The sequence below is a fragment of the Benincasa hispida genome, chromosome 3, assembly GCF_027475165.1.
Source record: "Benincasa hispida cultivar pf3 chromosome 3, pf3_genome.v1.1, whole genome shotgun sequence".
Classification (NCBI taxonomy): domain Eukaryota; kingdom Viridiplantae; phylum Streptophyta; class Magnoliopsida; order Cucurbitales; family Cucurbitaceae; genus Benincasa; species Benincasa hispida.
In genome coordinates, this window is record NC_143480.1 from 49,316,464 (window position 1) to 49,332,140 (window position 15,677).

At 32.5% G+C, this 15,677-nt stretch overlaps 2 protein-coding genes and 1 pseudogene across 3 annotated transcripts; 2 read left to right on the forward strand and 1 right to left on the reverse strand.

The window, feature by feature from the left end:
• Positions 1-785: 785 nt before the first annotated feature.
• On the forward strand, positions 786-2,420 carry LOC120074432 (mogroside I-E synthase-like). The gene is made up of 2 exons (XM_039027551.2): positions 786-1,402; positions 1,489-2,420. Exons 1-2 carry the CDS (start codon positions 916-918, stop codon positions 2,418-2,420), a joined length of 1,419 nt encoding a protein of 472 aa, XP_038883479.2. The 5' UTR covers positions 786-915.
• A 1,778-nt stretch (positions 2,421-4,198) lies between these two features.
• LOC120072885 (18.1 kDa class I heat shock protein-like) lies at positions 4,199-5,377 on the reverse strand. Its single transcript, XM_039025414.2, has one exon. The coding sequence runs from the start codon at positions 4,783-4,785 to the stop codon at positions 4,354-4,356; it is 432 nt and encodes a 143-aa protein (XP_038881342.2). The 5' UTR covers positions 4,786-5,377; the 3' UTR covers positions 4,199-4,353.
• A 9,042-nt stretch (positions 5,378-14,419) lies between these two features.
• LOC120074247 (copper transporter 2 pseudogene) lies at positions 14,420-15,479 on the forward strand (annotated as a pseudogene). Its single transcript, XR_016528588.1, has one exon. The product of XR_016528588.1 is annotated as a copper transporter 2 pseudogene (transcript).
• Positions 15,480-15,677: the final 198 nt, after the last annotated feature.

The following is a 15,677-nucleotide window of genomic DNA, read 5'->3' on the forward strand; positions in this document are numbered from 1 at the left end:
TCTTGTTCTATCGCCCACTTCAAACATACAATATAAAATATTTAAAAATATTTGTTTATAAAAAGAAAAAGAATTTAACATATGACAAAAGAATGGTGTGCAACCCAAAACGGGATAATAAATTAAACATCATCCCAAGGATAAAAGTTCGTCATTTCTTAGAAATTGTGAGAGACTTAACATGTTTTTCCACTCTTAGATAGCCATTTGGCTAATTTCTATCTTAAATTTTGCTAATTCAATAATATAAGTTTATCATAAATAAAATCTACGAAATTTGTTTGATTGACGAATCTTAAAATGGCTAAATTGGAAGTTCTTAAATAATAACGACCAAAGAAGAAAATTAATAACTCCAATGTTAACGGGATTTTGTCCTTCTCAATTGGAATATTCAGAAATGAAAATGAAAAGAAAAAGACCCTCTTAAAACTAACGAAAATCCTATAAAACTTCACTAGCCAATTGTCAACACATTGGAAAAGCTACACAAACCATATTTTCTTCCTTGGATGTACCAGTAAGGTTAAAATATTATTTTTAATTTTAGTTCATATATTTATAATGATCCAAATTTAATCATTCTACTTCAATAAATCTTAAACTCAGTCCAAAATGCAAGTTTATTGTTGATTTTTAAAAGACTTTTTTGTTATTTACAAGAATTTAAAATTGAACAATTAAAAGTATAGAGACGGAACAATCTTTAAAATGGAATGTATTTTGATACAGTCTCTTCATCTACCATAAGAAAAGATATATAATTCTTAAATATATAATTCTCCATCTCCAAGAAAAGATATATAATTCTTAGAAAACAAAAAATTGCACACTATATAAACACACTATAATACTCTGTTAATCAAATTTGAATTTGGGTATAGATTCATAATCCACGCTTTATCATTCCTTTTCATGGGGCTTTCTCCTACCGATCATGTTATCCTTTTTCCCTTTCCAGCCAAAGGCCACATCAAGCCCTTCCTCTGTCTCGCCCGCCTCCTCTGCAACGCCGGTCTCCGAGTCACCTTCCTCAACACCGAACACCACCACCGTAACATCCACAATCTCACCCACCTCGCCGCCCAACTTCCCTCCCTTCATTTCCAATCCATTTCCGATGGCCTCCCGCCATCTGAACCCCAAAATCTTCTCGACGGAAAGCTCTTTAAATCCATGCCCCAAGTCACCAAACCCCTCTTCCGGGAACTTCTCCTCTCCTACGATAATGGAACTTCTCCAATCACTTGTGTTATTACAGATGTCATTCTTCGTTTTCCAATGGATGTAGCTCAAGAATTGGGTATCCCTGTATTTTGCTTCTCCACTTTCAGTGCCCGTTTCTTGTTTCTTTACTTCTCCATTCCCAAGCTTCTTGAAGATGGACAGATTCCGTACCCAGGTAACTTTCTTGGATTCAATTTTCTTGAATAGAGATTGAAAGTTGGAGTTAAAACTTAAAACCCTTTCCGTTTTTTCTGTTTGTAGTGGGAAATTCAAACCAACAACTCCATGGCATTCCTGGGGGAGAAGGTCTTTTAAGATGTAAAGATTTGCCAGGATATTGGTCAGTCGAAGCTGTAGCAAAACACAACCCAATGAACTTTGTGAACCAAACTTTGGCCACATCTAAATCCTGTGGTCTAATTCTCAACACATTCGAGGAACTCGAAGCTCCATTTGTGACGAGTCTTTCAAAGATATATAACAAAGTTTACACAATTGGACCGATTCACTCTCTGTTGAAGAACTTAGTCCAATCCCAGTGTGAATTTTGGAAAGAAGATCACAGTTGCTTGGCATGGCTCGACTCACAGGCTCCAAGATCCGTGATGTTCATCAGTTTCGGGAGTTTGGTGAAGTTAACAAGCTCGCAATTGAGGGAGTTTTGGAATGGGTTAGTGAATAGCGGAAAGGCATTTTTGTTGGTGTTGAGATCAGATGTGTTAATTGAAGAAGCAGGGGAAGAAGATGAGAAACAGAGAGAATTGGTTATTAGAGAGATAACTATGGAAACGAATGAAGAGGGAAGATGGGTGATTGTGAATTGGGCTCCGCAAGAAGAGGTTTTGAGCCACGAAGCCATTGGTGGGTTCTTGACTCATTCAGGATGGAACTCAACATTGGAGAGCCTGGCTGTTGGGGTTCGTATGATCTCTTGGCCGCAAATTGGAGACCAACCCAGTAACGCAACCTGGCTCACTAAGGTCTGGAAAATTGGGGTTCAAATGGAGGATTTATATGACCGCTCTACCGTTGAGACCATGGTTAGGTCTATAATGGAACATCAAGATCAGAAAATGGAGAATGCCATTGCAGAATTAGCAAAACTAGCCAAGGATAGAGTTAGTAAAGATGGGACATCCTATCGAAATTTACAACGTTTGGTTGAAGATATTAAAGAAATTAAACTAAATTAAGGCCTCCCATTTTAGTGGTTTGATTGAGTATTTCAAACATGTGACAATTGAGATTCAATCCTACAGAGTATATATTATTGAGTTATAATAAAGTTGACCATTAATGTTTAATTTATAGGATATTGTGGATATTGGTCTTCATTTATCTATCAATATACCTTTTAGAAAATAAAGTTTTCAAAACTTTGAAATCATATGGTATTTTTCTAAAAAATTTGCATCTCATTTATATGGGAGTGTTTTCACTATATATAAGTTTTACTCTCTTTTCGAAGCAAACAAATTTTGAAAAAAAAAAAAAAGAAAAAAAAAGACAAGAAATATATTGCAAAATGATTTCTCGAAAAAAAATCGAAAGAAGAGTCCTCGATATTAAATCGTTGGTAGAGAGTTCAATTAACATAATTGCTAGTATCGATAGAACTTTTATTTGTATTCACACATATATACATTGTTAATAAATTACTCCTTATATGTCGTAGCATTGATAGATAAGATATTGCCGATGACTTTTGACATCTTTAGGATTGAGATTGCTATAACTAATGGTAAGTTAACATAATATTTTTTAAATTAATATTTAATTTTTTATTAAAAATAATAAAAACAATTAAAAGTTCTAAATTTTTTTCTCAAAGAATTATTTTAGAATGATGGTAAACAGTCACATTAATTTTAAACGTTAAGAATTGTTGATGTCAAAATCCGAACTAGAAGTACATAACCTTTTCATGATATTAGCAACGAATTTGATTAAGGGAAGAAAAACATGATCTATAAAAGAAAAAAAATCTGCAAACTAGTAGTGCTTACCACTGTATTTAATGCTTAAATTAAAGAGTGAAAAAGTGTAGAAAAGTAAGATTCAATTTATTTCATATGAAGCCATAATGATATATTTATAGAGATGATTGATCTAATTTATTTCGATAGGATTTGAGAGTGTCTTTAAGATAATTATACAACCTAGCAAGATTTGAGAGTGTCTTTGAGATAATTATACAACCTACCAGACGATCAAAGATCAAAAAACATACCTTATTTCACATTTGGTTAAAATCAACCTTAGCCTTGATCGAGACTGAAGTTGAACGTCTTTCCTTAAACTTTTTTCGATCCTAAGATGATGCTTTTAGTCGACATATACGTGAAACATTATCCCAATAATTATTTTACTAAGATCAACCTCGACCTTTGCCTTGATGAAATCGAGATTGAACACACTAATTTAAATATTAACATGAATTAATCCTCTCTCTTAAAATCCAAATAATGTAAGATATTATCTTTAACCTAATCTTATTATTTTTTTCGAATTGTATCTCGATTAGACTCTTCTACTTTTGAAACAAAATTAAAAGTTCAAAAAATAAAATTAAAAAGTAAGAATTTTCATATGAATGACCAGATTATTTTTATACCCTAAGTTCATAAATATCAAATGACTTGAATCCCAAACACAATCTAATCTATTGCTTAGATCATAAATAAAATCACTTCAAATTATCCATTTGGACCTCGAAGGTGATTCATATTCGAAGAAAGTTATAAGGTTGTAAAATTTTAATAATAAGCAAGAATTTATATGCTAATCTATCAACGGAAATAGAATTTCAGAAAATTTTAATATGTGACATTAAGTAAAAATAATAGTTTTGTTTGTTGTTAAAACTATTTTAACGAACCAAATTTAGGTTATCCTTGAAAAGAAAATTGTTGCAAGTCATGAAAGTCTTAGTATCATAATTCAAATAGTTCATGGAGAGAAGTTATAGTAGTGTAATAAATCAACACTGAAACTTCAGATTCACATATTCATTTGCGAAATTTGAACACATTTTTCCACAGATTTATTCAACTAACTCCATTCATTACACATCAACCAAACAAACAAGTGGCAACACCACCAATGATCAAGTCCACTTTCATCTCTTCAGCCCGATATTTCAACCGATTTGATCGCCGGCTTCTTCTCCGGCACCTTCGGGACAGTGACCGTCAGAACCCCATTCTCCATCCCCGCCTTCACCTCATCCACTTTAGCATTATGCGGCAACCTGAATCTCCTCAGGAACTTCCCTTTCCCCCTCTCAACACGGTGCCACTTCTCGTTCTTCTCCTCCTTCTCCACCCCCCTCTCGCCGCTGATCTGAAGCACACCGCCGTCCTCCACCTCCACTTTCACCTCCTCCTTCTTCAACCCCGGCAGATCGGCCTTGAAAATATGGGCCTCTGGGGTCTCCTTCCAATCGATCTGCGTGTTAGCGAATGAGGACACTTCGCCGACGCTGGCCGGTGCCCAGAGATCCGACAAGAAGGGGTCGAAGACGCCCCTGTTGCCAAACAGACTAGGAATTAGAGACATTTTGAGTTAGGTTTGATTGATGAGCAGAGTATGAGATGATGCGCGCTTTGTGTTCGATGAAATGTCTGAGAGATTGTGGGATGCGCTGTAAGTTTTCGATGGGTAATTAATTTGAGAGTTCTCTGTTGTTGTGGAGTTTATGGGGGATGGAGAGTTTATATAGGGAGAAATGGATTGGTGATGAGGAGTTTCGAGGATGTTCTTTGGGTTTCTATAATGGGTAATTGCTGGCAGTGTTGTTCTTCATCCTTCCACCACCTTCTTCTACCTTCTTTTACCTCTGCGTGGGCAATGAAGATGGCTTCTTTTGTATTCGATGATTCGTTCATAACTGAACCGAGCATCATCGAGGAGCTTCTGGTGAGTTCCACTTCGCACCTTCTATTAAAGCTTCGGAATTTATGTAATTGGGCAGCCCAATGAAATTTGGATGGGATTGGAATTTGGCCTGTCCGCATCCTTATTGGGTCAACAGCAAATTTAGTCAAAATATCTAATAGTGTAGCACTTTTTAAATCTAATTAACATATGACAAATTGTAACCGAATAGGTTTACAAAATTTTATATATTACGATTTTGCTCTTTCTTCTTCCTAATCACTGCATTCTTCCTTCTTTTCTTATCTTATCTTTCTTCCTTCTTCTGTACAGTGTCAGTTTCCTTCTTGCTTTTTTTTTTTTTTTTAAGTTTCCGATTTCCTCTGAGTTCTCTAATTTCTTATCTTAACACATGTGAGATCAAAGGGGAGAGAGAGATACGCGGTGAGAGCGAAAATAGGGGTTGGGATGGGCAAGGACACCATATGGCAGAATGGTACTGGAGTGACGATGAGCGGTAGACGACGTGTGCGAAGAAACTGTCTGTTCGATTACCAACGGCAACACTGTTTACAGAGGGGGAGAGAGCCCGATTGAGGGGATGAAGAGAAAGGAAATGTTGAAATTTTAGGGTGATCGAGGGTTGATAATATGTTATTAGGACACAAGAATATAGATAAATAATTGTTGTTATCGGTGATAGAAGCTGTTATTGATAGAAGGACATTAAGGATAGATGCTATCATTGATAACAAAGGTTTGGGGAAGGATGCGAGAAAAGTTATTAGTTATAGAAACTCTCATTGATAATATGATATAGATAACTAATACAATGTTATCATGATAGAGGTTATGTTTAAAAAAAATATCAGTGATAGAAGTTGTCACTGATAGCATGTTATCAATACTAGAAGCTATCATTAATAACTACAATTTTGAAATCAACATGGAAGCAAGGTGGAGACATTTTGTTGTCTATAATTTCTAAAAGAAAAATTATAACAAATAGCAAAAGTTATTAGAGATAGCACATTTCTCAAATTAAAAACTATAACTAATAGCCACGTCATTGATAGCAGCTATCAATGATACCAACTGATAGCACATTTCTCAAATCGAAAGCTATCACCGATAGTAGCTATTAGTGATAGCAACTGATAACAGCTATCAGTGATAGCTTTTAATTTGAAAAAATTGAGAAGAAAAGTGCAAAACAATGGCTGAGCATGGGCTTTTTAGTATTTTATCAATTTTTGTTTTATATTTGCAATTATTTTTCTCTTATTCTTTAAATTCTAATATTTATGGGCTTATGATTATCTATACAAGCAACCCTCCTTTTTTAAAAAAGAAAAATGTTAAAAAAAAAAATTCTTTTTTGACAATATATGTGGAGTAAAGAATCAAACCTAATTGATATTACCGGTAATATGCTAGATGAGTTATGTTTATTTGGTGGAAAAAATCGTTCTTTTGTGTCATGTACTTTCAAAATGTCTATTTTGAAATCTTATACTATTAAAAAATGAGCAATACTTTGATACATATCAAGATGCACTCATTTTTGCACATCTCACTCTAATCACATACAAAGAAAAAATAAGGAAAAAGTAAGAATAGTTTCCTATGTGACAAATATGAGTAGACAATTGTTAGGATGCAGAAAGATAAATGTAACCTAAGATGTAATTAAATATTATTTTCAAGATATTGGTAGATCTGGAGACAGTACATACATTGGTGAAATTTTCATGAATTTTGAAGAAAGTGGAGAATTTGGAGGAATTTCCTATTTTCATAATTTCTTATTTTTTTTTATTTTATTTATTTATATATTATGTTTTATTTATTTTAATATTATATTTTCTCGATATCCTTATTCCCGTTGCGCCTAACTTTTACAATAAGTTATCAGCACGAGCTTCTTTCATTTTTCCTACTAAAGGTAGGTCCTAAAGATATGTCACTTTTCCCCTTTTCATTATAATTAATAAATTAAATGTTATTTTGCATATTTAGTTCTTATTAAATTTCTAATATAAATACAACGTTTTGTGATAGTGTTGTCATGACAAACCTTATGAAATTAAAATTCGCAGCCCTTGACATTAGTGGCAATAATTATTTGTCATAGGTGCTTGATGTCGAAATCCATCTCGATGCTATGAACCTTGGGAAAGAAAATACGACATCCAGTCAGGAAAAAATTTTAAAAAAAAAAATATGATTTTTCTTTGTCATCATTCCACGAGGGATTGAAAATAGAGTATCTTACAATAAAATATCCTCGTATCTTGTGAAAAAAAAAACTTGAAAGAGATGTATGATCATAAAAAAGAATAGTTATTCTTCCTAAAGCTCATTACGACTTACGAGTGGATGCATTTGAGGTTACAAGATTTTAAATCAATAAGTGATACATTTCCACATTATTTAAAATCAGTTCGAAATTGTTGTTATTGCAAAGAGAAAATTACTGATGCTCCATATATTAAAGAAGACATTTTCTACATTTCATGTCTTGAATATGCTAGAGAAATATTTTAAACGGTATTCTGAACAAATTTCATGTCTTCTCATGGTCAAATAAAATAACGAGTTATTGATAAAAAAAATCTTGAATCTTGACCAACCGGAACGACATCATTCCCTGAAGTGAATGTTGTGAATTTTAATAATTATCTTGTTTGAGGTCGTGGTCGTGGTCGTGATCATGATCATGATCAAGGTCATGACCACGGTAAAGGAATAAATAATTTTTATTTTCGTGGTGGACGCTATAATCATCAAAATTTCAAGAAAACCACACGAAATAATGATCATAAAGGAAAAACTCCATAAAATAAGAATTCAAAAGGTGATGAACAAAAATGCTCTTGATGTAGTATGACTGTGCATTAGTCACGTATTTGTCGTACATCAAAACACTTTGTTAATCTATATCAAACATCCCTGAAGGAAAAAGGAAAAAATGTGAAAGAAAATTTTGCATACTAGGATAATGATATATTTGACCCATCTCGTATAAAAAATTGGATGTGGCGGACTTCTTTGAATCTCCTAAAGAGAAGATTGGCAAAGTTGATAGAACATCAAGTGTCTCTTTTGACTTTGAAAATATCTAGACTTAATGTTCTTTTTTTTTTTTATCCATCTTCATGTTTTATTTTTTTTAATAGATGTTAACTTTTGTATATTCTAAATGATTTTTTCTTATTGTAATTATTTTCTTTTAATAAAGAAATCTAGATCATTTTCATATGTTCAGTGATTAAAAAATGAGCAAAGAAGATCTATGTCTGGCGGACAGTACAACTACACACACAATACTTACAAGTAAAAAAATATTTTTCCAAATTGACAATGCTAAAAGAAAAAATAAGTACAATATCAGGTTCGAACCTGATTGAAGGATTTGAAAAAGAAAATATTATTTTGCTTAGAGGAACAAAATTTACAATTAATAGTGCATTGTTCTCTAGTCAATCAAAGAGTATTATACTAAGTTTTAAAGATATATGTTGCAATGGTTATCATATTGAGGCTGATAGTAAAAATAATATGGAAAATCTATATATTATCTTCATTGTCTCAAATGAAAAACGTATATTGGAAAAGTTGTCTACTTTATCTTCTGGATTATATTATACTCATATACGAGTAATTGAAACATATACAACAATGAACATAAAGTTCATGAATCAGATATATTTGCTATTTGGCATGGCATATTAACTCATTCAGGGAGGTGATAAGAAGAGAATTTACATGGATATCCATTGAAGAGTCAGAAGATTCTTCAATCTAATGTATCATGTGATGCTTGCTCTCAAAGAAAATTAATAATTAGACCATCACTAGCCAAAATGGGAATTGAATCGCCTGTATTTTTAGAATGAATTCGTGGAGATATATGTGGACCTATTAACCCACCAAATGAACCATTTAAGTATTTTATGGTATCAATAGACGCATCCAGCAGATGGTCACACATATGCTTATTATCAAGTCAAAACTTTGCATTTGCAAGATTACTGGCTCAAATAATTAAGTTAAGAGCACAATTTTCTGATTATACAATTAAGACTCAAACATATGTATGGGGATAGACTATTTTGCATGCAGTGTCACTTGTACACATTATGTCATTAGCTTATCATAAGTACTCGCTCTTACAGTTAATTTATGGCCATGAACCAAATATTTCTCATTTAAGAATTTTTGGATGTGCAACATATGTTTCAGTTGATCCACCTCAATGCGCTAAAAGATTAAGAATATATGTTAGATATGATTCCCTATCAATAATTAAATATCTTGAACCCAACAAATATAGTAATAGGGACCACTTAATCGAAAATAATATATAACAATAGGAAAAGAACCAAAATAAAAAATTATGCCTTTAACAAAAATTATGTAGTGCCTATCACATATTTATATCTATCTTCCCGAAAGAGATAAAGAAGAGGCTTACACTAGATTCTGAATGAGAAGTCTGAACATTGTGGAAAAAAAAAGTCCCATATGTGTAGAAGACCAAAAGATTGAGATGGAAAATAAGAAGATGAATCACGGCAACTAAGTCACATATACCAGCTGCAAATGTTCCATCGAAAATTGATATCCCAATACAACAAGTTGTCACTAATGAGTCTGGAATACGCCAGAAGCGTGGTAGACCAATGGGTTGCAAAGATAAAAATTCTTGAAGAAGAAAAACAATTAACAGTAAAAAAAAAAAACTTGGTTGGGGATGTAAATACCATGAAGAAATCCTTGACATGACTAGTGAGGAAGGTGAAATACCTAAAGATAATAATGAGATTTCAATAAACTATGTCATGACAGTAAAAAGATGAAACCAAACTAATGTAGTTATTGACAACATTTTTGCGTATAATGTTGCTCTTGAAGAATGTCAACATAGAAAAGAGTGGCTTCAATGGAAAGAAGCAATTGACGCAGAATTAAACTCACTTTCAAAACGTCAAACTTTGGACTAGTAATTCGAACACCAGAAGGTATCAAACCTATAGGATAAAAATGGATATTTATGAGGAAAAAAATGAAAATAATGAGGTCTACAAGATATAAAGCAAGACTAGTTGCACAAGATTTTTCACAAAGACCTAGTATTGACTTTGAGGAGACATATTCTTCAGTGGTGAATGCAATTACATTAAAATATTTAATTGGCCTGCCTGTGTATGAAAGTCTGAACATGCATCTTATGAATGTAGTCATGACATACTTATATGGATCTCTTGATAATGATATTTATATAAAAATCCCATAATGATTTAAGATACCTGAAACATATAAATCAAGTTCCCGAGAATTGAATTCAATTAAAGTTACAGAGATCACTATATGCATTAAAATAATCATGATGAATGTGGTACAATTGCCTAAGTGAATATTTGCTGAAAGAAGGATATCAAAATAATCAAATATTCTATGTTTTTATAAAGACGTCACAGTCAGGATTTGCAATTATAATTGTATATGTTAATGACTTAAATAAAATTGGCTCCTGAAGAGCTTTCAAAAAGAATATAATATCTTAAGAAAGAATTTGAGATGAAAGATCTTGGAAAAACAAAATTTTGCCTTGGATTGTAAAGAGCATTTAGCATATGGAATATTTGTCCATCAGTCAATTTATACAGGAAAAATTTTGAAAATATTTTATATGGATAAAGCACATTCACTAAACATTCTAATGAAATTTCGTTCACTAGATGTGAAGAAAGATATATTTCGACCTCGAGATAATAACGAAGAACTTCTTGGTACTAAAGTACCATATCTTAGTGCAATTTGTGCACTTATATATCTTGTTAATAATACAAGACCAGTTATTTCCTTTTCACTAAATTTATTCGCTAGATATAGTTCTTCTCCAATAAAAAGATATTGGAACGGAATTAAGCATATATTCCGTTATCTTCAAGGAACGATTGATTTGGGTTTGCTTTATTCAAATAAATAAAATTTTGACCTAGTTGGTTATGCAGATTCTAGATATTTATCTGATCCACATAAAACTAGATCTCAAATAGGTTATCTATTCCCATGTGGAGGAACTACTTTATCTGACGACTAGTGAAACAAACCATAACAATCACTTCTTCAAATCATGCTGAAATCCTTGCAATCCATGAGGCTAGTCGAGAATGTGTATGGCTAAGATCAATGACTCAGCACATTCGTGGAACGTGTGCCTTAACTTCTAATAAAAATCTTCCAACAATATTATACAAAAACAACATAGCTTGCACAGCCCAAATCAAATGAGGATATATTAAAAGGAGATAGAACAAAGTATATTTCACCAAAGCTTTTCTACTCTCGTGATCGTGAAAAAAAATGGCAGCATCACTGTAAAACAAATTTGTTCAAAAGATAACTTGGCAAACTTATTTACAAAGACATTACCTACCGTAACCTCTGAAAAATTGATGCACAACATTGGAATGCAGTAACTTAGAAATCTCAATTGATATTTTCATGAGGATAAAAAAATGTACTGTATTCTTTTTAAGAGTATTAGATTATATGAAATATGTACTCTTTTTCCTTTACTAGGATTTTTTTCCCAATGAGTTTTTTCCTAGTAAGGTTTTAACGAGACAAATTTCATATATGATGGATATCTAAGAGATAGTATTATAAATATGTTAAATTAGGTGTAATATAGATGTCCAAGCTTAGCATCTTAAAGACAACAATTGTCAAACTCCTATCATCCATGTATCACTCTACATGTTATCCATGGGTCTCATGCCTACATATTCTAAGTGTCCATGTAAAGCCAGCTCCTACTTGCTATTTTGCCTGTAAATAGAGGCATTTGGTAGATCTTGAGAGAATATATACATTGGTGAAAATTTCATGAATTTTGGAGAAAGAGGAGAAATTTTTATTTATTTATATATTATGTTTTATTTATTTTAATATTATATTTTCTCGATATCTATATTCGCATTGCACCTCATTTTTATAACAGTTCAGATATTATTTATTTATTACATATGTAAAGTTAAAAAATATTTTAAACTTTAAATAAAAACTTCAACATTTTACGTGTATAACATGTATTCGTTACTCTTGAAATGTAGCCATAAATTTGTATTTAATCATTTTATTGTGTATAAAATTTGTGATAAAATTTTGCAAATGGAACTAACTTGGTCCCTTTTTAAAAATACAAGAACAAAAACTTAGGTTTTGAAAAATAAATAAAATTAAAAGAACATATTTTAAAACGAACGTTTTGAAAGTATAGTGATCAAAATGAACTAAAACAATATATATATATATATATATATATATATATATATTAATATATATATATATATTAATTAAATGTTTTATTTTTATTTTCAAATAGGATAATGAAAAACCTTTGTCGCTCTACATACATGCATACATACACGTATATATATATATATATACACATACACATACATATATACATTGGACTGCAGCATTATAAATATGAGAGTAGAAATTGGAGTCTTCAACCTATGGAAGAATATTGTTAAATTATGCTAGATGAAATTATTAAAATTTTAATTAATCGAAGATAGCTCTATTTGATAGTTGTCCTACTATATTAATATTGTTTATATCCGTGAGTGTATGAATCAGCTTACGCGCATATCGACTAATCTTATGGGACAACCCACCTGATCCTACAACATTTGTGTCTCAAGGAAACTCGTAAGATATTAAATTCTAGGTAGATGACCACAATAGATTGAATCCATGATTTCTTAGCCCTTTATTAAAGAGATGTTGTATTATTTACCATTAAGTCAATCCATGATGATTTATTCTACTATATTAATCTTTGAGAGAATGTTTTGAGTGAGAGGGAAAGTTTCGGTGAGAGTTCTAGTTAAGAGTATATAGATAAGCTTAGTTTGATATTAGTAAGGGCTTATTAATTTTAGTTAGCCAAGGTGTCTTGGTTATGAATATAGGTTGGTTTTGTCGCATGTTGCAATTTTAGGAGAGAAAACCCTCTCCACGGACTACCATCTATATTGTTGTTTTGTTTTATATTGCAATACATGATTTGATATTGTTATTAGAGGTATTCTAACAAGTTTCTTTTAAATTTCTTGGCAAATAGACGAATGAGAGGAAATGATATAACAAAACATAGACGGCACGTTATTATTTCTTTACGATTTCACCTCTTTCCTTTTTTTTGAAAAATTATTTGTTGAGACCATCACAATGTGATTAACAATCTTTTACCATTGGATGTACAAGAGAGAAGTAATTTGAATTGATATATATCTAATAGTCAATAGAAGGCATGCAAAGTTTTTAACTAGCATCCAACAGTTATCATGAGCCAACAACATTACGATGCTATTATTAAATAAAATTTTCTTTCTTCCTTATTAAAGTCCACTGACAAGCTTTTGAAATCACTAACTATTTCCCCATAGTGTTCCTGCTCAAGGTATTATAGACTCAAAAAGGTACAAACCAAGACGGAAACAACACCAAGGATAAACTGAGGTGGAATGAGCCCAATGCCAACCAGACTCGAGATGAACAAAAAAAAAAAAAATTTGAATGCTCCCTTGGACGCACCTATCTTGATGCATCTCAAGTATGGTCCAATAAACTACAGCCATGTGAAAGTTTTAATTTTTTTTCTTTTAGTTTCTTTTTTATGTGGTAAACAAGTGGGGAGTATATGAGTGACTACACCTAATCATTGCTCAAATGAATAGAGACACGAAGGCCGAGCATAATACCAACCAAACTAAGAAGGCTGAGCACGAGGTGAGCTCTTAACTCAAGTGGAGGTTAGTTCATTCTAGTTCTCTATAAAAACTTGCTACATCGTTCTTTTCTAATCTAACTTAAGCATTGAAGTCTATGACTGCATCACACATGTGCAACTCTTTTTCTTTTGTAAGTCATTTCATCTCATGGGGTGAGATAGAGTTCTAATTCTTTTCTATTCTCCAAGTGAATCGAACAACACAAGCTTTATGGAAACCTTCTAAAACAAAAACATGTCCACATCTCAGATTTTTCTGAAGTGGACATCTGAATTCAAGAAATCAAACAGTTTGCTCATTGTTGCAATATTACTTCATTCTCTCATGTGAGGAGGGAAAGTGGTCCACAATTTGCCCTTTTTTTAGCTTCTTCCTGAACCTGAATGACTTCCCTTCCTTATGACTTCATTGTTCTATTAATTAATGAACAATCAATTAGGTTGCAGTACTATAATAAAACAGAGAAAAAAAGTTGGAACTTTCTCTAATAATCAATATATAAGATTATAAAGCAAATATAAAGTCAATTCACTTGAGATTAAAAAAAGAAACAAAATGAGATTAGTGTGGTTTAAAGAGCCAGAAAGTAACTGAGTTTGTAAATGAAAAGCATTATATATATATTCTCCTTCAATTTCATCACTTGCAACTGAAGAAATTTCAGAACCAAACAAACACTAAACAACAAAACAAACCACATTGATCTTTAGACGGACAAACCTAATGACTTAATTTTTAGTTAATCACAACATTAATAATTAAACTGCTGCTAATTAATCATCTCTAGTTTGGCTTAGCCCTGTCTCTGATCTCCATTGTTAATATATATACTAATAAGCAGCCAAATCCCATCATTCCCTCTCTTTCATTCTTCCTCAGGTTGAAGTTTAGACATGGAATCTATGCCCATGTCTCCTCCAGCCATGGATGGCAACACCAGCATGAACAACTCAATCGGTGATTCTCCAATGATGACGCCGATGACGACGACAAATATGCAGATGAGTTTCTATTGGGGCAAAGATGCTGTGGTTCTATTTTCCGGGTGGCCTAAAGAGAGCCTTGGCTTATACATATTGGCCTTCTTCTTCATCTTCCTGCTGGCCTTCGCGGTCGAGTTCTTGAGCCACACGCCGCCAAACAAGCTCAGTAAGAGCCCCATCGCCAGCGCTTCCATTCAGGCCGTCGTCTACGCTTTCAGGACAAGCTTGGTTTATCTAGTTATGTTGGCTGTTATGTCTTTCAACGTTGGGATCTTTATAGCAGCTGTGGCAGGCCATACTCTTGGATTTTTTGTAGTCAAAGTTCGTGCTCTTACTGTTGCAAAGGGGACTGATTCTAATGAAGTTTGATTGCAATTTGAGCTCTTTTTTTCTTTTTTTTTTTTTTTTTTTTGGTATTTTTGAGCTGCTTGTTTTTCATTTCCTTTATGGTGATTGTAATGAAAAAGCTTCCTTATTACCCATATCTTCGCTTGAGAAGATGGGGTTCTATTAATGTTGGGTTTCCCTCTGTGTGTGTGTGTGTTAATTGTAAGTTTGTAAATGAAGCCAGTGGGAATCATTTGGTGTTTATTATTTTTTTTACGGTAATGTTATCACATCCAAAACATGAAGTGTGCTATACAGTCACGGGCTTAGGAGGATAAATATTTAAAAGAGATAGCAAGGGGAAAATAAATTAAGGGTAAAACAAGGTTGGGGTCATAAAATCAATGTGTTTGTATTTATTATAAAGCTTATACTACCCGTTTCGAGTTCG

Coding starts and splice junctions, on each gene's coding strand:
- LOC120072885 (XM_039025414.2), bottom strand. CDS start 4,785: ATGTCTCTAATTCCTAGTCTGTTTGGCAACAGGGGCGTCTTCGACCCC.
- LOC120074432 (XM_039027551.2), top strand. CDS start 916: ATGGGGCTTTCTCCTACCGATCATGTTATCCTTTTTCCCTTTCCAGCC. Junction 1,403..1,488: donor TGGACAGATTCCGTACCCAG/GTAACTTTCTTG, acceptor TTCTGTTTGTAG/TGGGAAATTCAAACCAACAA.